The sequence below is a fragment of the Leuresthes tenuis genome, unplaced genomic scaffold (genome assembly GCF_036924035.1).
Source record: "Leuresthes tenuis unplaced genomic scaffold, fLeuTen1.0.hap1 SCAF_22, whole genome shotgun sequence".
Lineage (NCBI taxonomy): Eukaryota > Metazoa > Chordata > Actinopteri > Atheriniformes > Atherinopsidae > Leuresthes > Leuresthes tenuis.
The window spans coordinates 8,467,287-8,494,078 of record NW_027325376.1 but is presented as its reverse complement, the minus strand read 5'-3'; the positions used below and the strand labels follow the sequence as shown (position 1 = coordinate 8,494,078).

The 26,792-nt window shown below is 39.5% G+C and overlaps 1 protein-coding gene across 2 annotated transcripts in view; it reads left to right on the top strand.

Moving 5' to 3' along the window:
• LOC140281739 (adhesion G protein-coupled receptor L3-like) overlaps window positions 1-26,792 on the top strand; it is a 210,075-nt gene that overhangs the window by 91,931 nt on the left and 91,352 nt on the right. For both annotated transcript variants that reach the window (XM_072376228.1, XM_072376227.1), the window contains exon 5: window positions 17,714-17,823. In XM_072376228.1, the coding sequence (XP_072232329.1) occupies window positions 17,714-17,823 (110 nt within the window). The remainder of the gene's footprint in view (window positions 1-17,713; window positions 17,824-26,792) is intronic.

Here is a 26,792-nt window from a genome sequence, read left to right as displayed (position 1 = left end):
TCATTTAAAAAAACTTTTTTTTAAAAACTGGTCAGTGTGAAGCACTGGAGTTGGGTTCAAGACTCTCAGTTTTGATCTCTGCAACATAAGAGTCCAGTATACCCTGGTCAAACATGCATATTCCTTTTGAAGTATCTGTTAGAACTTGTTTTATGATCCTCAATTCTCCATGGCTTCCAAAAAACTTGAGAATTTGTGATTTTCTTGTCTTGGGCTTGGTTTTTTTTGTAGCATTTAATGATAGTCGAAGGGGACAGATGTCTAGGCTCTCTCTACAATACTGTACAATACTGGATTCCCAATTCTTGTCATGCATTTATAAAACATGAGGTCTGTGTGGTTGAATGTTTTTGGTGTTGCTCATCCACGAACTTAGCAGCCCTTTGAAATTGCTCAAGAATGAGTCATCTTTGGCAGTTTAGGCTGCAATGAGGTAGTGCAGTGCCACTGAACTGATAGATGGCTCAACCTGCTTGGATGGTAAAGCCTCGAGTCGTTGCTCAGCTCAGCATTACAAGACACTCTCTACCAACTTTAATCCTGCTATCTTCTCATCTCTCTGTCTCTTTCCCTGTCCTCTCAATTACTGTTCGACTCTGAAGCTTTGCCTCTCGCCTTATCGCTCCTCCTCCAATGCTTCAGTTTCTTCTATTTCACTTTAATGTTTCTCTTTTTCTCTGCGTCTGTGTCACATCACCTTTTTTATTAGCCTTAGGATGGGCCTGAATGAGTTTTCATTATCCCAACTCTCGGGCTTCGGTACTTGCAAGGGCAGGGAAAACGGGATCTACCTTTACGACTCTCGCCCTCTAACCTGAGCTAGGCGATTTTGAGGGAGCGAGACGAGAAGCAGTTTCTCCTTGTTTACCTTGTAACTCTCTGATGGCTGCACACGGTTAACACCTCAAAATGTATCTGCTTCATAAGCCTGGTCTCATGCACCATAAGGTAGTGCTCTCATTTGCTTCATTTCCCTTTTTCCCCCCTTTTTTTTACACTGTGGTGATGATGTTTATTTGTGGAATGACAGGAAAAAACTTGGACTCCTATTTCTTGTAAATGTTGGTTGATGCAGGATAGTTAAAATGCTTTCATTATTGCTTTATCCCATCTCTTGTCGGATCCCATCTGTGTGTTTCGATTGAAATGGGGAAAATTAAACATAATGCATCAATCTTTAGGCTGAAAATCTGATGACCCCCTCTGGTGATCAATGTTTCATAGCACGATTACATAATTCACTTTGATCTTGCCTACGCTGCTGAATATTCATCGAGTTTGCAACACTTGGACTTTATAGAATCCTCTGCAGTAAATTCCTATATCTTAAGGGGAGTACATTTAGAGCAATAGATTAATCTAATTAGACTTTATTCATCTTCTAGGTAAATGAAAGGATTTAAATTACTCTGATAATCACTATTAATAATAATTTGACATCGGATTAATAAGTCATTCAGCATGGACTCATTTAATAATATTGTCTGACGTTTCTGACCTTTCTGTTGCTAATTTTTACTTTTTATTTCTTCTGACTAAGATAAACTCACTCACTCACAAACGTGGGTGTGATGTGTTTTTTGTCAAGTCAGGTCTTTGGTTTCTCCAAATCATTTGAAAGTCCTGTCGGTTTCAGGGTCCTGCTTTGGATTTTATGTGTTTGCAACTTTTCCCGCAGTGCTGTTTGAAGCTGATAAGATGTTTTTTTTTTTTCTCCCCACTGTCATCAAGTTTTATTAAATTAAAAAAAAAATGTCTTCAGAAGAAATGCTACTAGTGAATCAAGTCATTTCTTTACCCGCTTCTGTCAACCAGAAACTTCCCCGTTTCTTACCTGCATTAAGTCATTTTTTAAATTATTTTTATTTTATGGATCGCAGGTTGTCTATGGTGTCACGTTTAAATGTTCAAACAGCATATCTTTTGAAATAAGTACTAATTTGCATACATTTCCAACACAAAAATGTAAACACTGAATAAGACTAAGGTCATTTTTTTGACCGAAAATAGTGAGTTGTAGAATAAAGAGATAACTTTGCATAAAATGTCCAATAAATTAGACCATGTATAATGTAAGTGTAACCTTCTCTGTAAAAAGCTTCAATAATAGATTGAACAATTGTTGCCAAAGAGCTACTGAAAGGGAGATTTCTGAAATTGTGCGAAAGCTGCCTGTGGGGGGAAAAATAAACAAAAAAACGTCCTTCTTGTTAAATATATGGGGGGTCCAATTATGAGTGAAATGTTGAATAAGACAATGAAACTTCCCTGTTTAATCATTTCTATAATGATGGCCGTTTCTGGAATTATGCTATAATATCTTGAATGCATTATTGGTAATGCAATAGTAAAATAATCATAGGTTTGTACAGAAATTTTCCGCTAGTCTGAAGGAAGTCGGATGTGTCGATGTCTCATCTGCTTTATTAACAGTGATCTGCGACATATATCCATAGTTCTTCATATTCTCTGGTCTGTTTGATGTTGATGGGTTTCAAAATTGTCAGACGTGAGGATTTAGTTGTCATGTTAGGTTTTTGCATTTATTTATCTACTTTAAACGAATTGGAGGATCTCCAAAGGCAAAAACTCTCACATCGTTGCATCTCACTCCAATTTAGTAGCTTTTGATCATGCCATCTACATTATCATTTACATTTTACCCATTTGTCACAGGACTGTAGATTTATTTAGCCTCCTTAGAGAGCCTCATCCCTGTTTGCTATGACCAGACACTTTTTAAGGCTCTCCTTTTTTGTTTGTTTTATAAGTCTATCCCTTCTGTTCAGTACTCATGTAGTTGAATTGTGCAGCAGACTGAGAATTTCTCTCTCCTCCTCAGCCTATCCCTCACTTGTCCTGTGTGGCTCACACTTTCCCGTTGAGGGTTTTGTCTGTGCCTGGAGTGGCCTCTCTTGCTTGCCCCAGACTTGCTTGTGAAAGCTAATTACGCCGGGCTATTTTCTGACAAGCGAGCGTGTCAATATTACACAGTAGGAGAGCTCTCACTTGTCCTGTGCTGCATTCTTATTCATGAGCGTTAATTCCACCAATGGCCCTCTTTGGCCACTGGGCTGTGTTGTTCCTAAATATGGATTGATTTTTAAGGAAAGTGCATGCAGCTGCTGCACATTGATTCTATACCATGAGTCCAGAAGTCTGGTTATGTAGCAATGCAGCAACTGATTTCAGTCTGGATTGAATCAATATTTAGATGCTACTTTCAAAACTGCAAAATAATGTTTGTGTTCTGAAATATGACGTGGATTACTTACTTCGTAAACGCTGTAAGAAATAGTTCAGCAGCATGCATCAGGACAGATTTAGCTGCCCATCGGGGCTGATATCTCCTCACATTTGGGATATTTAATGAATAGATTATCTCTGACCTTTACTTATCAGGTAATTCTAATCAACAGTAAGATCTTGTTGTCAGGGGAGCACACCTGAGCACATGAATGGTTTAGATTTAATACTCTGAGTGTAATTATATTTCATTAGTTGATACTTTGAGGGAGTTCTGTGCTTTGAACTGTGATTGTAATCTGTATTTGTGTCATGGGAGCAAGAACATATAAAGGGTTTGCATTGAATTTGAAGGGGGGGGGTCATTGTCAAACAATAACAATGAATGAAGCAGCTTAGATAAAAGATGCTTCATCTGAATCACCGTTGCACCCTTTTCCCTGCTGATACCGTCGCAACACAATCAGGATACTCGTGTCACCTTGAGAATTTGATAGAATTGACTTTGTCCTCATGCTGTGTCCTAATACAGCTACAAGCCTCCTCACTTGCATATCGGAGACCTTCTGGTGTTGGATTTGTGAAATTGTCTTTTGGGCTGCACCTATTGGCCCCTAATCACAAATATTAAAAAGCCAGGCTGAACCTTGTTTTATTGTCCAACTTTTGCCCTACACATTTTGTCTAAGCACTTCCAAAAGAGCACTCCACCTACTTCATTTACTTCTTTCCTTTACAACTTTTACCTCAAGGTTCTTTTTCATTGAGTTTGCCAGTTTGCAACAGCCTGTTGACTAACTACACTAACTAATGTATTTAATGAAAGATATGATATTGATTCCAATTGGGAAATTAGGTTTGCAGCTGGAATATGATAGACTGAATGTAATCTGGGTTGCAAGCAATAAAAAGGTAGAAACAAAGACAATATTTGAATGATTAAAAGGTAGAACAAAAGCATTTTTACAAGAAGAATAGAAGTAACATCTTAACAACAAATAATATCACAGCTGGTGCTGTTAATGGCGTGCGGTTGAGTTTAAACTGAATATTGGCAGGTGACACCATGTATGTCATACCTGCTGTAATGAGCAGTCGCTGTCAGGAATATTGTGGAATAATTTAGCACCCATAAACACTATTAATTAATTTGTTTAAGTGCAGAGTGAAATGCTGATTGTGCTACACATATATACTGTTACTGATGTAATAGATTGTCATTATCTATCTTTTAACTACTCACCCATCACACTGAAGTACTTTTGTATGTTCCTGTGAACACAATAATTTAATTTCTGCTTAGACCCTGTATAAATGATCCCAACCAACAATCTTGGACAAAAGCAGCACCTCAGAGGTTTGGTCTGCAGCATCAGAAGCCATTGCAACAGAGCAGGGTTTGAACCAAACCTTACATGCCTACACCCAAATTCTGCTTTGTGAAACAATACAGAAATGATGGAATTAGGCAAGGATAATGCTTTTACCGTTCTTCACACGAACTGCAGTTCAAATAAACTGTCACATTTCAACATGCCTTGCAATGAATCTTCTGCAACAAACAGACGTTGACAACAAATGCATATCAAAGTTAGAGAACCAGCCAAGCAGAAACAAAGAGACAAGATGACACTCTCTCGACTTTGTTTTCCACCAGAAGGAGACTCCTCTCATCCTCAGGCTGTATCTCAGGAGACCAGTTGGAACGAGGGAGAAGTTAAAAGACAGCTAAATGTCTTGGGTTCCCTTGACGGATTTAGTGAGATAGTGGGCCTGCATTGTTTAAAATAAAAGGAGCACTTGGTCACCTAAAGGACAGGGTCAGAATTGTCTTAGTACTGCTTGTTCTCTAGTTTTTACCTCAGTCGAACTCCAGCTCTGCCAAACAAAAGCTCTACATAAATCTGAAGTGGTCAGGCAGAGTGTTTATGGATTAAAGCAACAGAGGAAGGTATTAAAAAGCCTGGAATGTTTCTGCACTTCTTAGAAAATATAGTAGACTAAACAATTACTTGATTAATTGAATAGTTCATCCAAAGAAGACTTTTGTTGTTTTTCAGAGAGAAATAGCATCTCGTTGCCAGTTGCAGCTTTTCAAATATGTTACTGAGATATCTCTTCTTGTTTCTGTTTTAAATAACCAGTTATTTAGTCCCTATTTGAAAAAGACAGGCAACTTATAGTGGGCATTTGTATTTGACTGTTTTTTCATAGGTTTTCAGAGGACTACAGGAGATATGTGGGCTCACAACCAGCAGCCTTGGAACAGTTAAATTTGTACAAACATGATGACACAACCAATTTTAGACTTTAGACAAAAAAAAGACAATTCAGAACTTGCTGTAGAATCATCACATTTTTATCTATCTTTTTCCATACCAACATATTCCAATGGTCCTTTTCTTTACATTAATTGAAACACAAAAAGGAAGTACCGATAGATGAATGTTCACACTGATAGTGTCTGTGTGTCAAACTGTGGCAAAATTTCAGAATCCGAAATAGACAAAAAAAAATACATCAAGTAAAAAACAAAATGAATAGCACGATCTCAGTGTCTTATCTTTTTATTCTAATATTGTGCTATCAGTGTAACTGGTCCATCTTGTACTGAATTAGCACCCTTGGTCAGTATATTACTTCTCAGACTAAAGCTGAGCACAGTGACTGACAGTACCTTGGACATATTGACACAGAGGAGACAGGAGAGTTCAGTCAAACCCAAGCTTTTAATCCCAACCATGCATCCCTCAGGCAAAATCCTTAAGACCCACAGTGATTTCCCGCATGCCAATGCAGCCTTGGACCCCAGCCGAGCTATTGACGCCTGACCCCTCCTGTATCGAACATCGAGGTTACTCATAACCCCTGCTCGTCTTTCATTATTGAGATGTGAATGAGGAAGGGTAGGGGGTGGTGCTCATCGATCGGTCAACGCAGGAATATTTGATTGTTGCTCGGGCGGCTCTGCCAAGACACTCTTCTTCATTGCAATGTATGAATGCACTATAGGAAAAGGTTGAAGAGAGTATGAGCAGTGAACATGCTTTTTTTTTCCTTTAAGGTGACTGTGAAATCCTGCAAGGTCACGCTCATTTTGTTTTTGTTTTTCTTTCTTTGTGGTCGGACAGGTGTCTTTATTCCTAAACCTCATGGCTTGTATAGATGGAATGGTTTGTTATGAAAGGCACATATATTTACCTTTTGTCATGAGAGGTAATTAGCAGCTAAATCTAGAAGCTGAGCGCTGTGGGTGACCGTTAGTGAAGCAATGCGGCTTTAGGCTTTGAAAAAGGGCTTTGAAGAAGGAATACGCTGGAAGCACAGACTGGCCCAAGTCGGACATTGAAAGTTACCATGGTGACAGCAACTGGAAATGAAAAATCTGTGCTTAAAGGCAGGCCGTAGTGTGTGTGTGTGTGAGAGAGAGAATGATGGTGGTGGTGGGGTGCTCAGTGATACAGTGTTCTTATTGATTTGTGTGTAGATTATACATACATACTATACTATATGAATGGAGAGCTGTTCTATTTGGATGTTAATGTAGTTTTGTATGCTTAGTTTAGACAAACCTCAGAATTTCTTCCAGTTTTCCAAAAGGGGTTGAATAACAGTCCAAGGAAAGGATTAGAATCTTTTTGTTGTCGCTGTGTAGTGCATGCAGCCTCATAAGCTCCCTTTGACTCAAAGCTGCAGCAGACGTCGCTCTTTGTGCATAACAGACATGACGATGTCTTGAAAAGTCAAACCAGTGGTGTTTCTGCCTCTCTGCTTTTGTTCCTCATCCATTCCTCTGAGGGCCGACACAGCAGTGGCACCACTGGCTATCTGCCTGAAGAATCTCTTTCTTGCGGACATGCTCTTGAGATGGGCTTAGACTCTCAGCAGGGATGGTTCAAAACGCCAACCTTGGTCAGCCTGTCACAGGAATATTTCAGAAGACATATTGAGTTTTTGTGTGCATGTGCTTTTTTGTGTGCACACTCGTCTGCCTGCAGAGATACTTGTGCTCATATTAGCATAATTTAAATTAAAGCTCTGTTGCACATAAGTGCTGAGCGAAACAGCCATCTAAAACCTTACTCCACATATCTCACGGTAAATTAGAATTTTTCCTCAATTTGTGACACATCAATGTTTATGTGACGAAGGTTGTTTAACGCAAGAAAAAAAAAAATCCTTGCTTTTACCCATCCTCACCAGGGGTAAGACTCAGCCTTACAGCCCCAGGGGCCTTAGGTGGAAGATAAATCAAGCGTCACTGGGAAGATATGGAGCAGCATCATTTGTTGGCTAGAATAGAAAAATTCATCCTGGAAATCATAAATCATTAGATGGGCAGGCCCAAGTGAATAAGCCTTACACACAAAACAAATCGATTTGTGAAGTTACTGCAGATTTCAATCCTCCCTTCTGCCTCTTTACAAGTACCTGGAGAGACTCTGTGGGCGTTAGGATTTACATACAGCATACAGCACAGAGCTCGGGATTAGCGCCTTTTTTTTTTTGACAGCTAGAGATATATAAATAACACACTGGTCTCTGTTTACGGTGTTTATTTGTTTATTTACTTGAATTGAAATATTTCGAGTATGGGTGTTAGCGGGACAGACTCATGGTCAAATGGTTACACGTGTCAGTACTTTTTCAATCAGTTCCCGTTCAGCAGATTTCCCATGTCTATACAGCTCTGTATAGCCTTTTATCATGACTTGAAGCGTTTGGCTGGTTAATAATTTATCCGAGTTGTACCTGATGTCTCAGATTATTTCCGTAAAATGGAAATCGTCTTAGACAAGAGACCCATTACTTATCAGAAATGAGACAAACTGCGTTCCCTCTGGGAAATGATCAGGCATTACATCATATAGCATTTCATGAACCGTCACAAATTGTATGTCAAGTTGTCAGTTCTCTATGGCAGAATTCCCCATCACCTTGGTATAAGTAAGCTTAGTCAGGATTGACAAGCATGCCACTATTTTAATTAGTCACTGCAATGGCTATTGCACTTTATATACCTTATGTTTGAGTATGAGTATATATACCTGTTTGGATATTGTTAACACATTTTCGTTAGAAGCCTACTTTCAAGCTATTTGATAGGAGTGATCATTTGTATGGACTTTAGTGAGGAAATATGTTCACTTACAGAATAAAAGAAAGAAAACAGAGTAGAGAAAATGTATTAATTATTGAAATTTCCACTCAGGCTGCATTGCTGTGGTTCAGTTTAAGTGTGCACCTCTGAGAAGAAAAATGTAGATAATGTTTTGGCAAGATTTAGAATCACTATCAAGTTGAAGTAAAAAAACAATGTTCTTTACTCTTTTGAGCTTGTGCAGTTTTCCAGATGCATATCTTTCTGCAGACATCTAAGAAAAAAGGAAGAGGAGGATTCTGCTGAGTTTAAGTTTGCCCTTTTGAGACAAACTCTGATGTCTGTGCACTGAAAGACTGCTTGCTGTGTCCCTGCCTTGAAAGCGGAGAAAAGCTGCACATTTGAGTTTCATTTATGAAAAGGGTTCAGCACTTGTGATAGAGAGGATTCATTATATGCAGGCTCTATTGTCTCTGCGGGGATGGCTATGCTGTATATTACCAGTGTGTAAAAATACAATTGAACTGCAACACAATTGAACTCTTAACACTCATCCAAATTAATTATCATTCATTGCCAAGCTTTTATTGTATAATTTAAACAATATATACTCGAACTGCACCCTTCCCCATCTATGAAAGCAGTTTTATGGGATTTATTTGGATGAGCATTTTTGTTGAATTTGGAAGTGGGTTACCCACCAGCACTCTCCAGCACTGGTCAAATTTTTGCCTTAAAGGGATTTCTGACCACACATATACCTGCTGTGGCACATTAGTATATGGATAAATTTCTAAGAGGCAGACTGGGCAACTTTGATCTGTGTACAATCTTTCAAATTATCACAGAAAAAGGCATTATACAAAATTCTTTGAAAGTGTCCTGGCTTCTGTGCCTTATTTTCCCCTTAAGTAGTTTGGTGTGTGTGTCTTTTTCTCTTTGTTTTTGATTATTAGCTTGTTTATATCTTTACTTGCTGTAGCAGAATGGTTTGAATTCCGTAAGGCCACTTTTGCCAGTATAAAAATATGTAGGGAAATCCAGGATGAACATAAATGGAATGTAAATGCTGCAAAGTGTTGAGCTCTTCTGGAAATGAGCAGACTTTCGTCTGGCTCCTCTCAGCTGCCAGCGACAATTTACAAATGCGTTGTCTCTTCACAGAGGTCACCAATAATGTTTCCATGCTGTGTCTATGAAACGACATAATCATGTCCGCGGATGCATGATTAGGCTGATCATCTTTAAGAATTCAGTTTGACATCAGAAAGCCGAAACCCACCTCTTCTTATTTTCTGAGGCCGCTTGACTCGAATGGACTTGATGGCATCTCCCCTACTTTCTGTTTTAAAATCTGTGCTTTTGGTGCATAAATGGGACTTTTTTTAGCAACCCCCTCTTCCTGTCCTTTCTACTCCCGATTTGCACATCCACGAACAGGTACAGCCTCCCTGAGCTACACTCCCCCCTGAGCTAGATTGCCCCTTTCCTTACATACTCTTGCATGATGGACCAATTTTTTTTCTTTCTTTTGAGCATCTGCACATCTCTCAGAACTGGCTACATTATCTGCTGCGATAAAATGCAGTATTCTCCATTTGTCACTAACCCAAAGGATAAACCAACAAAACATCAATTTGTTTGTTCTGGCTGAGGTTTCTGTGATCAACACATTGAACTCACATTCCGTGAAGCTCCTCTTGTTCTGTGCAACAGGTTTTGCCATTGTTGGTTGGACAGATGGGGGGAATTATTGTCCTTTGCATAGTCATTTTTGAGAGAAACCAAAGAGGGTTCCTCTGGCTCTAACACGTTGTATGGATGTATAAAGGAAAGATGCGCAGGATCAGGCCAATGCACAGTTATATTCATGTAGGTATTTCTTGGCATGCACACTTGTCTCATTTTGTGACAGCACCCTCTTTTGATATGAAACCTGCAAAGGGTTTTCTTCTTTTCCAGCATTTACTTATTCATCCACATACATAATATAACTATCTCAATACTCATTCAGATCCTAAAAGCAAAGTCGGCAAAGTCATTTGCTCGTCGTTTTATAGAATCAACATTTTTTTAAATTCTTGGGTTGTTTCCTTCAAAAATGTCTGTTTACCACAGGTGATGGATGTCAGCTCAAATTTCTCTGCTCACAAGAAACCTGTTACATGATTTAAAACTGAGAACAACAGGCAACCTGAGGTAAATAAATATCTTCACACATCATCTGAGGGGGTGCATCCACTGAGGTGAAAACCTTTGTCTGGTCTGACCTCGAATCCAGGTGCTGTCTGCCAAAGTAACAGAAAGCAAGACGGCTTAGAAAAAAAGTTTTTTATTTTCCTTTTTATGGTCCAACAGACAAAACGTGAAAATAAACTATTCAGCCTTGTTGTGAGCAATAAAATTTTTTTTTTCATTTTATTGGTTGATCAGCCAAAGTAGATGTACGGTTAAATAACACCGAATGAAAAGGAAGAAGACCTCTAAGCAACGTGACTCGCTGTGTTGGCACCGATGGAAGACTGAACTGTAGCAGCTTAAACTCATCATGCACTGCTGCTGTGACGCCATCTGTCATTGGTATATAAACTGGATACATACAGTTGACTTTGTTGAGCACCACAGATACATGTTTCCTCCAAACTATTGGAGAAAAATACTAAAAGTGTCTAAGTGATCACCCAGAGCCATAAACAAGCCCGGTATCTTTTCTCACTCGTGGTGTTATTCTAATCACCACTTCAGTGTCCACACACAGAAAAACCATGTGTTTATCAAGCTGAGCTTGTCTTTGTATCTTGGACTCTCAACTCTCATTGTCAGCTCAGATCCTTAAAATACTCGCACACCATCGTTGATCATCTCTCCACATTCAGTCACAGTTCTTCAGTGCGACTGTATTTTTCTCGGGTTGTTGTTGCACTGGGATGAACTGCGGCTTATCTTCCAAATACAATATGAGAGAGGGGGGAAATTGTGTGATGTAAAATCTTATGAAAGCTACTAATCTGTGCGAATGGCTCAGAGGGATTATGCTTGTCAGGAGAAAAAAATGAGCTTGAGACGTTCTTTTTTTTTTTTTTTTTTTTCAATTTATGTAAGCAGCGGAAAGAGTTCATGAGTGGTGATCAATCCCGACCCTTTTTTTTGACCATCCCTAATGAAACTCATATTCTATACCAAATAGAGTGTGACAAAGGTCATTCACATAGATGACGCACATAAACAATTCACCTTCTCTTTGCAGAGTTGTAAGTCATCACTTTATTCATTTATTTTTGGTTCTACATAGTTAATCCTGTAAAAGAAAAAAAAAGGAATATGGCTGATGTTTTAGCACCCATAGAGTCACGTATCTGACAGCACTCGAGTGTTTTCTTTAACTTTGCAGCACATCGCTAATGCCACCCTAAATTTATTCAGCTGTGACTCAACACATTGATCTGCTTAATACAAAGGTGCATGCATGCATGCATTTGGATGAAGATGTTTACGCATGTTTGTGCAGCGCCATGTGAGCTTAAGCTCTCGAGAACAGCAGGCTCCTTCGGCAATGCACTTTAAATCCTCCATGCCCACGCTTGGCTATTGTGTCCGTGTTGTAGACATTCGCTCCCAATCTTTCTCTTTGGCTTTAATCTGCATTGAGCTGATCAATTGACATTTTAGAAAGTCTGCAGCTTTAAAATAAAGAGGGAATTTGTCTGCTGGATTCTGCGCAGCTACAACAGATAGTTTGTTGGATTTAATCGCTGCATCTCTGTACAGGCTGTTTCCCTGATATATGCTGAAAATTTTCTTTGACCCTTCAAACTATATGCAGGCTATTAAAACGTACATCTTTCCAAATGGGTTTCAAACCAAAACTTAAATGGTGTTTGTTTGTGTACCTCTTAAAAAAGAAGAGTCCTTTACCAACTGTACCTGCAAGATTCGGTAAGCGTTTTCACATCTTCTCACATATTTAGTCAGAAATCTCAAACAGATGAATACATATCGTACAAAGTTAACAAAAGTCTGTAAGTATAGAAATAAGATGCCACAAGTATCACTTGAATACAATTAAACTACTCAATATTTCCAGTTCCTTAAGTTTAATTTCACTTATTTGATTGGATTAAAGAGTTCATTCCCCTCTCTGTCCGGATTTAGATCATTAATAATTAATATTATTCTTAGTTAAGTATTTTTACAATACCGCATAAGCTGTCCAACAGGTAAATTCCATTAGTTTAGGTGGGAGAGCAAATAAGGTAAATATAAGCTTTACAGTTTAATATTTATACATGTGAAGGACGTATTTAACACTGCAAAATCTTTTCTAATCTAACCTCAAGGAAAGCCTTATCAAATGAAAAATAAACGTTCAATAAACGATCAGACTATTGCAGACAAATAGCATTTGATCATCTGTTTTACTCCATTTTCCCCTTTACTTGCCTCAAAATGTTGTCCTGCACCGTATGATCGTGTTTGTAATAATCTCCTCAGTTTGACTTTGCTCTCAAGAACCACTTCCAGTAATCCTTCAGCAGACACAAGTCAGACACACTCGCCAGTCTTGAAAAAGTAAAATGAATTTCAGTTAAATAATGCGTTCCTCATTCAGTATGCGAAACGGTGAACGTTAGTTCAGAGAAAAACAAACATTTTAAGTAGCTCAAAATGAAAAGAAAATGTCACTTGAACTAGATTTGCTTTCAAAAGAAATTTACACAATTGTTTCATTACTTTAAGCAGTTAAGTTTATGATATTTAACTGCTTTAATTATTGTTTAGGCTCTATACGGAGCTTACAAGAGGATTTAATCAAATTAGTTTGGTCAAATTCAGTTTAATGCATGATTTGATTGATAATCCCCAGTTTTGGGTGCACTAGATTAATGCTTGTGAATTCTTCTTCGTTCTGCACATGATCGAAAAGCACAGCATTGCTTACCATCCTTGTTACTTTTTCTTGGGGTTTTTATGGGAGTTATGCTGCAACTGAAGACAGTCTGAGTGAGAAAAGATGGATGCTGCGGCATGCAGCTGAGAAAGATAATGAATGAAGTCGACTGTGGGTGGTGAAGACTATCACTAAAGCGTAATGGGTCCCAACAGAGAGATGGGGATATTGACCCGTCCGTCACATTTTTCCCCTTTCCCCTTGCCTTCCTCACTTACAAATACAAACTCAACACAAGTGTGTACTCGGCACACAGGCGGCCACACACGCAGGAGCACATAAACAATACAAAAGTGTGCTTTTTCCAAGGCAGATGAGAAGTCCTGCCAACCCCTTATGTATCTTTTGTTTTTCTTAACTCAAGAACTGATGGCGGGTGTAATATCTTAGCTGCAAAATGTTTTGCTTTGAGAAAGCAAATGGATAGTTTGTTTGCATTCCCTAAAAGGGACTGTTTTTAATCAGATGTACTTTATGTGAACTGTGGAAGAACTCAGAAATGTCCCCTCAGATGCAAAAGACCAACTTAATCATCCCCATGGTTATTTCACTTACTTCAGGCAAAATTCTTTGATATGGATTTAATGGAAAATTGCTCAAAGCAGTTTTGGCATCCTGGAAGCCGATCCAGCAAAGCATTTTTACCCCCTTCTGAACTTTGAAAAGCTTGCAAACCTTTCTCCCTTTTCCACTCGGTTGGCATTTCCCTCCTGATATAAATCGCTTCAGTTCTGAGAGGCAGCGGAGGTGCAATCCTCCTTTATTACTGTCCTGTGTGGACAAATCTGTGTAGCTCTGACAGCAGCCCCATTGTGTCTGTATGTTTCTTTTAACCCTTTCTCATCTTTTCAATGATTTGTTTATTCGCCTATTCATCTATCTACTGACTGATTCATTTTGTCATTGTTTGTCCTGTGTCAGCGGTCAATAGACCAAGGGGGGCTCGGACCCTTACTGTCATCGGAGGCAGCAGGGGGATCAGCCTGCGATTACAGTGATTACGTTTTGTGCTTACATAGAGCTCCTGTGCTTTATGCCACATCTCCCCTTGTCAGCTGGCAGTCTGACTTCTAATCTACCAGTTATAAATAACGACAGACAAAGGAATAGGAGTTAAAACCTGTAAGAGAGGAAAAGGATGTGAATAAAGATTGGTGGTTGGTCGCCAAATGGCAAAAAAGATTTTTTTCAGTCCTCTTTTTGAAGCTATATCTGATGGATGATGATATCCAGATGATGATGTAATACTTAATCTATTGCTTTTGTTTGTCTTCTAGAGAACAAATAAATGAGATAAGTCAGTGCAATGCAAGAATCCCCTTACTTTTGATTTTCTTGGGAAATTTTGCGGGAGAATGCCTGAATATGGGTCAAGTTAGGCTGAGATTAAGTTTGCAATTCATGTTATTTACATTCTGATATTTAATCCCTCACGAGTAAATTATTATAATCTTCTTTATGATTAGAACTCCATATTTGGTCATAGCTTAACTTATGTATGTACTAAGTTGCATTAGTACATCTAAAATAGATCCATGTTGTCAATTTGAACAGTTTTATGTATAGTAAAGCAACAGCAGCGTTACGCCAAACAGGCTGCCAACTGTTTTATATTGATGAACAAAAATGAATCATTAAAGTCTGCCTTGTAGTCCTCTTCATGAGAGTGGTTCCCTCTCTCCTCCAACCTCTTGCTGGTTCCATCTCTCCCATCCGTGTCACCCCTGCCTCAATGCGGCACCCAATTTTAACCTGTGTTCTCACCTCCTGATTACAAACCTCCCAACCCAAAATAGAGTGATCCAGAAATTGTAGCAGGTAGGAGGATGTAGAAAAGAGAGGGCCACCTTGATAATTGTTTCTCAGTTTCATAGGCTTGACCCCCTATGTATTTGACTGGCATTTACTGCCTACGAATTAACTCTTCGTAGGCAGTGACAGAGCCGCAGAGAGCTGACTGGGTTGAGTGAGTGAGACGAATGATCGGGGTGGGTTCATGAACCCTTAAAGCTCACATGGGAGAAAGTCAGCAGACCATATCTTATTACTGGGTTAGCTTGAAATGAGATGGGTCCCTTTTTGCTTGTCCCTCACTGCTTGGATTGATTAGTCGGCAGCCAATCAATGTTAATTAAGGTGCAGAGAATCCTTTAATTGTGGCGTATGAATCATTGTGTCCGACCCTGCCTTGACCTTCACAAGACTTGCACTGTGAACAGTCTTGCCAGAGAATAAATACCTTTTTGTAAATTGCAAGATAATGGTGGTTCGTAAATGAGTACAGATTTGGTTTGCTGCCATCCTGTGTATACTGTAACTCGCAGCCGCAGGCCTCTCTAAGGTCACGTATGTAATGGGTGTACAGACAGAACGGCCCAAACTTCATGTGCTGCGTTTCATTTTTGCAAACTGATGCGGAGCCCCGACAAATCAATACCTGTCAAAACGTTTAAGAGTTAATGTTGTGAGATAAGTGTTGCTATTATGTGAGGCAAGAGGCGAGCTGTGCATATGAAGTGGGGCTTTGATTGATGACCGCCCAAAACAAAATGGCACATGATAACACCAAAGGCACCATAATTGTGTTTTTTAATGAAGACCAACATTTCTTGTTGGAGCTGATTTTGCACTCAGTTGATTGTGTCTGCCCCCCCTCCTCCCCCACCACAGCCATCCATCACGCAGTAATGATAATGCAACCTGTGCATGGTCTGGTGACAGGCCCACGACTTCCAGCTCTGTTGCGCGACAGAAAGATACATTTGTCCTTGCCAGTGTACCACCTGAACTTTAAAAATCGTGTGACCTTCATAACCTCATTCATGTCACAAACCTGTATGAATATTGTTTTCAATTAAATAAGACTGACAGCCCGAAAAAACGTTGAGATTTGTTGATTCTAGTTATGAAAAGCATTCGACCATACAGTAACCACAGCCTCTTATTAATCCACTGATCAATATTTTCCTGATTTAGAAAAAAATCTTCATTGACAAGGCCCCTGACAATCTATTTTATAAAAAACAGCTTTATCCCAGTGAAAAATTGTTTTCTCACTGTATTCCCCCAGTTGACTGTTGCATCATTGTGTCGCTCATTTTTCATGTATTCTCATCTATAAGGCTGATGTACATGTTAGAAAAAACAAAGGTAGGCATTCAAAAGAAACCATGGAGAGGGCTTTTAGACAAACTTTTTCTGGAATGGGAACAGGTTAATCATGGTGAAATCCAAATAAATTTCCTGAAAAAGGGTTGTGAATCCTTTGGGATTACCTGTTTGTTCTACTCAGTGGTCATAAACGGTGCTCAAACATTTATCTACAATTGTCCTTGAAAGGTATTTAACCTTTTTAGAATTTTTCACACTTCTACATAAATATCACCCGAAAAAAGCCCTTAAAGTAGATAAAGAGAATGCAATTAGAAACATGGGGCAAACTTTTAATGCTTGGTTTCTGATAACTGTAGATCAGACCTCAACATCAGCTTGGGGGAATGTTATTCATTTTTACAAAACAACTCTGGGATGTTGGTGGCTTTCCTCACATAAATGGCATAATTCAGCACAACCCTTCTGTTAGATTGAGATGAGAATTTTGGCTTATTCCATTCCAAAACTAAAGACTTTTTGTAGTGATCGTTGTTATCTGTTTTATTTTGTGAAACACTTTCTCTTGATTATGATATGATTCACGAACAAACAGTGTTTATTTAGCATTTGCTTGACTAATTCTGACTTTGTTGTTTCATCAATGATGAGACGATGGCCGCTACAAATGCTGCAACGCAGGCGTAACTGTTCCGCTACAATACCCAATTTCTTCTGGAGGAGTTCAGCCTCCAGAGATTATCCTGCAAGATACCTCTGGAAATAATTCTCCCTTTGATGGTGATGATCTGTCTGGGCCCAGAGGCAGCAAAGGAGCCCCAAATCATAATTCACCCTCCACCTTACTTAACCACTGACACAGCAGGGAATCCTACCATCCTTAAAACTGATAGCATTTTCTATCAAACTTTACATCTCCAGTTAATTACACAAGCTTTCATAAGAAAAAAAAGACATCATTATGAAACTTTACAAGTAATCCTTCCCAAGCCACAGAAGACGATATTCAACAGGTTTAGAGGCACTATCCCTGATTAAGATTCAATTAATGTGGGAAAAAATAAAAAGAATAAGAAAAGCATGAGTGCAGTGCCCCTTTAAAGTGTCCAAATGTGGAAATCCTGTTTGGATCTTGTATTTTTAAACAAGACTGTTTGCTTTGTAGGTTGTAATCATCATAATCTCTGCTGCAGAATTAGATATTCTCAACTTCATTAACCGCATGCAAAACATTTGATTATTGCGCTGCTGTATATTGTGACCAGTTGCTGCTGTTTTTTAACTGAATGCGTTTTTGATGCTTTCAGATGTAATAACAGGACCCAGTGTGCCGTTGTTGCTGGACCAGATGTATTCCCTGACCCATGCCCAGGAACCTACAAATATCTGGAGGTCCAGTACGAATGTGTACCCTACAGTATGTATTCCCCAGTCTTCACACAGCCTTAAGCACCTCACAATCCTCCTAACCAGTCTAATTTCCTCTTAACATCAGTGACTCATCAGCAACTCAATCATTACCAAGCTGGTACTGCTCCAAATGTTCACAAATATCTCAAACATGTCATCCAATCCAGTAGTAAAGATTAGGACCCAGCTGTGGGTATGACGTGATGATGTATGTTATCCATGTATGAGCAGAGGAAATGTTATTGACAGTGTGTCTACATGTGAAAAATGATATTTTATCAGAGTGGTGGAATGTTATCAATTTTTGCTGTGCTGCTGCCTGTCATTCATTAATATAATTGGCAGGAGATTAAAAAACACTTTCATACATCACATATTTCAACAGTCTGCCCGCCTATACTTGATCTCATTATTTGTAAAGTCAGTTTTCCATTCTTCACGTATTAAAGAGCAAAGTGATTTGAGAGGTGACTCATTTCAGATAAATGGTAATTTTTAGTTAGGTGTAACAAAGCTGTGAAAGGATTATACTTTTACTGTGTTTAACCAATGACAGTTTTAGCTCTGTTTAAAAAATCTTAGTCTGGAATTCTACTTGTCACTCTCATCCCATGTCCTCCCTACCAATTCACAGTACTTTAATATCTAATAGGAATCATATCTAATCATGTCAAGTCTTGCAAGCATCACAGCAAGAAAGGCCACTCGACTTTCATCGAAATGAAACATGCTTGTTGTTTTCAGTTCAGTTCAGCTCACTGGACCCCAGCAAATGTTCCGACTGCTGAGGCATCTCTGAAGGGGGTAAATATGATTGATTTAATTACTGCAGCAGGTGAAAAACACAGCCAGGCTGCACAGAACTTAAGTGGAAACATTTGGGCAGGGAAGGGAAAGATCAGTATGGGGTGACAGGATGAGCACGCAGAGAGGAAATCCAAGTGAGGCCAGAGGAAGTGGGATGGATGTTGCCATATGACCTCAGGTATTGTTTTCTAATGACTTTTCAGCGAGATATCAAAGTCAAAGTTACTATGCCTGCTTATATTCTGATATCCTCTGGCCCTCTTAGTTATGACAAAAATATTTGGAAATATATGTTCCTGGGCTTTTAGATATGTGTGGGCTGCAGCTGCTGCATTGAAGTGAATTCTAGTAATTCAAATTCAAATCAAACCCATCTACCTAACATTTGATGTTCTTACATCGTCCCCTCTGAAGTCTGCCTGACAGCAGCTTTCATGTTGTGATGTGAGAGCCCTTTTTTTACCGGTAATCCAAAGCGGGCAAATGGCTCTTTTTATACCTGACTCCCTGCAGTGTTTTACTGTTTCAGCCACCCAGTGTCTTTTCAAGGTGTCCATGTAAAACACTGACCTGCAGCTGCAGCTGCAGCTACTGCAGTGGACACAATTCTGATCATTCCAGAAGTTGTGGTCCATAACTGTTCCCTTCAAGCTCTGTCTGGTATGATTCTCGGCGTGGTGCCCTATTATGTCCTGTTGTAGATATCCTGTACGCTATCCTGTTGAAACTCAAGATGAACTTTTGTTCCATCAGAGTTTTTTCATCATTACAAAGTTTTCACATCTTGTTTTTGTTGTACCATTTTGGTCCAGTTTCCAAATGAGCTGAGCCAGTACTAAAAGGTAACTTGAAACACTGCAGACCACTGATCGGGCAAACAGAGTAATTATGTGTTGGCACGTAAACAGTGTCTCTCCAGCTTAACTCCTTCGCACAATGGCACCAATCCTTGTTCTCAAAGTCTGCGTGCACAGCTTAAGGTTTTCTGAGTACAGAAAGAATGTGGGTGCAAAACTGCTGACTGAGGCTGATCTCTGGATTGCACAATTCTTATGTTTACTCTGAAAATATGTGAAACCGTTCTGCATTAACGGAGAGGTTACAAACTTCCCCAATTCAGATCTTTAACATTTGCAGTTTAATATACCATCACTAGGATAATCGGCTGATCTCACCAAATAATAGCAGAGTATTATCTGCAGAGAAAAAGAAAGCAAAGTTCCTGGGTTTAACAGACAGTGAACTCAAGGTGAGTTAAGCTGTACAGTGTGATGGAAAAATAGTAGTAGGGGATGTTGGATGGAACAACTTGAACAGATGCATTATTTACCATAACCATGAAGAAGTCTCACATCTTAATTGCTGTAATATTCAGATCTTGTATTTGGAGGTCAAAGCGTGTGGTTCAACTAAGGATGTGCCCAGTTATCATCACAGGGAAAGAAAAAAAAATAGCTGGCACTCTATTAACATAGCAGCAGCTATGTAGGCGTTTATTTATATGCTGAGTGCGATGGCAAAGTGTGAACTCAGGCGGTCACTGGAGATGGATTTTTAGGTTAGGATGTGAATGAATTCAGATGTACCCAAATCAAGCAATCAGATTATTTTGGATGAATGAATTTCATGAAATGGGGAAGAAAAAAAGGATTCTTATGTAGACTTTGGTGATTATTACCTGTTTTGCATTAATAGTCACTCTCTCGATTGGCATCTAAAGTAATCGCCTTTCATGCAGTACTGCAAAATATGCTTAATTCCATTGGGTGTTAATTGGCAATCAAGTATGGATGGAGACATGGCAGCTCAGTCTCACAAGTTCCTGGGACCGACTGAAGGATTCAAGTGTTTAATAAGAAAAGCAGCCACCCATGACTCAAGCCCTCCTTTGGTGGTAGAGGCTTGACTCTGTATTCCGCTTTCAAGCTCTGTATCTCAGTCCTAATACTTATTTTTTTCTACTTCTTCCAAGTCTCTCTCACTTTCACTTACATTTTGTCCTTTAAGTGCTCTCCATGCCCCCTCCCCCATTCATCCCTGCCATTATATCCCTTTATTTGCTGTTCCTCTGTTCCTTTACTCCACAGTCACTCCCTCCTCTCCTCTCAAACACCTTCACAGCTTTTATCTGTTTGGTGAGCTTCTTTTCTTTAGGTTTGATAGATTATCATTCTTCTCTCCATATCTTCATAAGCCAGCGTGATTCTACAATCTGATTCTCCATTAATAATGGCCGAGGGAGTGTGCTAAATCGATGGACACATACCGTAGATACAATATTGATTTCATTAATTTGCGATTTGATCCGCTCCATCAGTTGTAATGAAAAAAAAAGAAGAAGTTACAATAATTACCGGTAAGAGTGCAAGTGCTTGCCTGGGCTTTGTGGCAGTGCCGGAGCACAAGGCAATCCATCATATTTCCATTTGAGTTGCTGTCTGAATAATTATTTGATATGAGCTCTGCGTTTCTTTGTGAGGGAATAAAATTGCGTTGAACGATGAGGGAGGTAAGCAGTAGTGAAATGAGGTGAAACAATACGAAAATAAATTGATGCAAATTGCATTTGGAAAAAAAAAGTATGTTATTCATAAAATCTAATAGAATATGCTTGTATTTACCCTTTTAAGTCATAATGGAGTTTTATGAGCATCAATATACACTCATTTTGTAAACTGCCAGAGGATTCTTTCTGCTTTGCACTAGCGCCAGTTTGTTCATGTTCCCCCATGCACTTTACAAATTAGTGCGGCTACCTTCCGGCAGAAGTGATGTGCTGACCCTTTATGATGACTCATAAACATGACTGTGCTCCAGTGTCTGACATCTGTCTCTGCCCCACCCTCTCACCTTGACTTTCCACGGTTCAGTGGAAAGATGCATGTCTATTCTCATAGTGGCTTATTAAAACCTCTCTCCCTCACTTGTTCCATCTTTCTCTCAGTGTAACTTTCACTTTAACAGCTCCTCCCAAAGGTCGAGCTGATAAGAGGTCAACGCAACCGTGTCTCCCTCCTACACGTCCACTGTTCTTTCCCAGCAGTAATGAAGCACTTAGATCCCCTTGGTGGCCCCTCAAGCTCTCCGACCTGTCACACAAGACAGCGCTTTCAAACCTGCATCGCCATGCTCTGCCTCTGTTGCAGGAGGTTTTTTTTTTCTTTCTTATTCTCAGTTGTTGAGAGGTTGTGGTTACCTTTCTTGTCCCTCTCCCTAACACAGAGCATCTTCTTTCCATAATTAGTTGTACCTCACTGCGTAGTTTCCATGGCAAATGAACTGATTTGGACCGAGCGAGTGGTCAAAAAGATGAGGTGGTGTATAATTACTTGCTCTTTCAAGGAGCTGCTTTTGTTCCATCCTCTTCGCAGAACTGACACTTGAATGTATACAGCAGATGAGGTGGAGGGGAAGTGGGAGACAGAAAGGCAGAGACAAGAAGAGAGTGGAAGAACAAAGGAAGAAAACCTGCTGGCAGTCTGCAGCAATACATAAGCCACTAGTTCCCCCCACTGTTTGTAGCTAATAAGGACAATGTAAAATCCTGTCTCACACAGTGGGATCCAGCTCAGCCCTGTCAGATATTGCTCCCACTTTCAATGCTAAGCCATCATGTAAACATGTAATCAATTCTCAGATTTGCACAGAAAAATGTGATCTGGATCTCCTGCTTCATAGAAAGTCCTCTGGTATTTTGTCATGTTTTCATTTTTTCCCCCAACTCATCTGTCTGGTTTTGAATTCATTTTAAAGTAGATTGTTTTGGCAACTTTTACTCAGCACCTGCTGCTCGTCTCTATTCTTACTTGCTGGCAGGTGAATCCATGAAATTGATGCTCTACACATGGCTATCACTCATAATACAGCTTAGGTGTAATGTGGGGTGATTACAGGGTCCGTTGTGGAGCGGTCACACCTAAAGCAAGCACCACCTGTGTGACCAGTGTGGGAATTCATGGCTGTTAGTTGAACATTGTGTTTCAGCAGGTTGGCTCAGTGTTGTAATGTCATACAACATCGGCCTAACCGGAGGGGAGATTTTCTTTGGAGGTCTACTTTACTCTTCCTAGAGACTATAACAGTCAAATAAAAATAGATAATTTGAAATGTTATTTGTGACAATAAAAAGTTAAAATGTTTTTATGACAATAATACAGTAACCTTTTAATATTGTACAAATGCAAAGTAGCAAGAATCCTCCTGCAGTCTATAAAACAATCATCAAAATTTTGCAATTGTCTGTCGTTTAGGTTGGAGTAAACTTTAGAAACTTCTTAAAGCAAGCTATGACAAATTCTTAGTTATTTTCCCCAGCAATGTAAATGAGGCGACGGCCTGATTCACGGCCTTCCATCTTTATTTTCTTCATGTTCATTGCTAAAGTTAATGTGACCAGCTTATTATAGCACAGTCATTGATGAGAACGACAAGACCATCCATCAACTAACATGATCTCTCCTTTGATATGAGAGCCCCTGCTTTTTGGCTCACAGTAACACTGTGGTTGGCTTGACATGATTAAACCATAGGACTGTAACCTCAGTCAATCAGTCAGTCTGCCGGATTGTGTTTGAATCAGAAATCTGTTACAGTTTGCATAACTCCAGCTCTGACAGCAGCAGCAGTCGTGGATTAAACTAGTAATGCAAGCTGGCCGATGTTTGCCTTGAAACTTGTCCCCACAAAACTGTTGGACACCACAAATACTGTACTTTTTCAGCTTTTGATCCCCACAAATGTCAAAACACACGATGGGCCCTTTGGTGGTACCAGTGGGCCTTAAACAGACACATTCACAAGTGCATGATAGAGCTGGCGTTTTTTTTTCCCCATTTGTTTTTATAATTCATAAAAAAATCGTTCAAAGACAAATCTTTAAGTAGTTACTCATGCTCAATAATCAGGCATCACCAGCATTCTACCTTACAAACACTCAGTCAGATCTCTCAGGCTTGGATAATCTTGCAGCAACTTCTAAGCCTCTTGAAGAGTAGATCACCCCGTTTGATGTTATCAGTAAATCTACTGAGCAGATTGTTTGGAAGTTCAGTGCTTTTTGCTCTTGAGCCTTCCAGTAAGTGTTCATTGGATCAAGCGTGGGAGTCAGCTCTGTGACAGCAGACACATCACCAAACCACACCCTCTTCACTCTGCGCTGAAATGCCAGTGAGCATTAGCCTGCTTGTTCAGATACCTTTTTTCTCCTCTTCCCACCTGAGTGACCTGCTACACTTCTCCTCATGTGTGAAGGGGGACTCTAATGCCAACTCATATCCCAGTGACAGCTGACCACTCTCCAGCCCACACGGCACGCTTTTATGAGTGTGTCTCATCTCTCACACACCAGATACAAGGTGGTGCTGTGACCTGAATTTGCGTCAGTGATCTTTTATTTAAGAACTTTTTGGATAAACTTCTTGCTATTTGGGTTTTCCCTTTCAAGTCATGTCCTGCCAATTAAAAGTAGCTTAATTTCCTATAAATGCTTCAGTTGTAGTGACATTGTCACACTGTCATAGTTTACTGGGACACTTGATTAGAACTTAGCTGTCTGTGTTTATGTTAATGAGGAAAATGTTGCTCAGTTTGACCTCATCAATCAATCATCATCATAGTTGTTGTTGTTAGCATGAACATCTTGGCTGACTGCTGGATTTAGAAAGTGGAAGCACAGTGTTGTAGAGGTGTGCATTTCTCCCTTATAGGACTGCTGGATACATATCTAATTACTTGAAGTATGATATGAATTCACAGATGATGTATTTTCAAGCAGAACAACTCAGTTTTATTGAACAAGATTTGATTAAATTCAAAGCGTTCTGATACAGTTCTTAACTTTTCTTTAGCATAAATATTATTTTTAGTTATTTGTGATAAGTGAAGAAATGAATTAGATAATTGCCCCCAGTTGTTAAGATTGTGTTTTTAACCACATTTCTCATGTATGCATCATGTCAGTAAAACTATCACTCTCAGATACAGGGTAAAGTATTCAGATCCATTCAGCTACCACTGTACTTGTCTCCCGTCTCATATGTCCAATATCTCCAAAGACGTTAACTTTGATGGTGCATTCCAAACCATGTTAACACTGGTCATCTGATGTGTTTCACTTTGCCTTGCAAGCATCGACCATGGGCTTAGTTCTGAGCAGGCATGTTGGCTGATAAGCATTTTGAATGGTTTGCCTTTCACATTCACATATTGTACTGCCAGTGTGCGTCAGTGTTGTAATTGTGCAGACCTAGTCTGACATGTATTCAGAAGCTGTCGTGGAAATCGCGCATCGACTGTACATAGGGTCTGCATCAAAACCTTTCTCAACCGATTTTTAAATGTAGAATCAGTCCATTGACAGGTTTATGACACATTTCCTTCATTCAGGGATCAGCCTTTCAATCTAATTCCTATCTTTGCAGTTGAAATTCGCATCAATTATTCTATATACCTAACTTTTTTTTCTTTTTAGATATGTCATCTATGTTGTTGCAATCCCCTATCATTTTTATCATTAAATTTAAAAAAGGTTCTAACCACATTTTATAACAGTATAATGAAATAAATAGCTAACCTTATAGCTACACTTTAGTAATGTCTGTACAAAGAGGATGATAAAAGTGCAGTAGCATAGAATAGAAATGATATTCATTACAGGTGGGATTAACAGTCCTCATAGAGGGGAAGTGGAAAAAAAAATATGTCCCAAGTTGAGAAGAAATACTGTGACTACCAAAGTGGATAAATGCTGGGATAAATGGGTGAATCTGGACACGTGGAAACTGTTTTCCCACACTAATAGCTAAATAAGTTGCTGTAATCTGTCAGCCTCTGGTTTTCTTACAGTGGGTCTATTATTCGCTAGTATACATCCAGGATCCTCCCTGCTTTTTCTTGGATAGACAAAAATAATGAACAAATGTTGTACAAGCTATAGAAATCTCCATAAATTTTACGATTAATATAACACATGCACAGCTTTTATCTTAGTAATTCCTCCACCAGCCACACACACAAACGCACCCGGGCATTAATGTCTGAAAGACTTGTTGGGGCGCCAAGTTTTGAGGATACAGCGCTAATTAGGGATCGGTCTCCTCAGGGGTTCACTCCTTTTAATGATCACCCTACTAAGCAGAGCTCCTCTTTATGATTTTCCTGTATTTTCTTTCCCTTTATCTTATGTGTTTTTTGGTCAGTGGTGTTCCATTATCCAGCCATACACCATATGGAACACTAGTTCTTACTGCCCCTCTCCCATATTTCTTTCCCTCTCTCTGTTCTTTTCCATAATCATGAAAATCAAGCCATATTTTAGGAGGTGCTGTTAGGTTATTTCTGCTCCAGTTGCTGCCATGTTCCACTAAAATGTATTTAATTGTGTTTTTCCTGGATTCCACTTGCCTTCCCTCTCTAGTTTGGTCCATCCCAAGAGGATAGCAGGCTGGGTGAGCGCCAAGTCCTTGCACCTGTCCCTCAAAGAGAGGGAACGCACATACAAACCCACAGACAGAAGAATAAGCGTGCACGCAGACAGCATCCCACATTGTCAAGGTTATAAGATAGCATAGCTGCTTCCATGCAGGGGGGAGCAAGAAAGTGATGCAGACAGAAAAGAGACACTATAGGGATGAGATTGAATAAGTAGCATAGGGGAGCACAAAGAGAGCAGACAAGTGGTTGAAAGAAAAAGAGGGATGTTGAGAAATGGAACCTGTAATGATGGTAGGGGAGACTCGTGAGTGCAGACTGAGGGAAATGATGGGGCAAAAAAAAATAAAAAAGATAGAGGGAGCGAAGAGGGAATTCAGAGAAAGAGAGATGGTAGCCCGTCAAATCCTCCCCCATCCTTAGGCACATGCTATTCCAAGCCCTGTAATCTGTGTCATTAATTAAAAAGTTGATGGGATGGAGTTAAGGGGGTTTCACTCTGCAACTCCTTCGTTGAGACAGCGAGAGGGAAAAAACTGTATGTGTATGGGAGGATGGCAAAAAATATTGCTGCCATTTTGCCATGAATCTCTATTAGTTGCTAATGATACCATTCTGATACCTCTCAACCATTAGTGTGAAATTGGGAAGCATTAATTATTCAAATGAAAATCCATACAGCTGCCGCTCACATGACAGGCTCGGCGCTCACAGTGGCTAAAGGTCTCTCCTGTTAGCTGC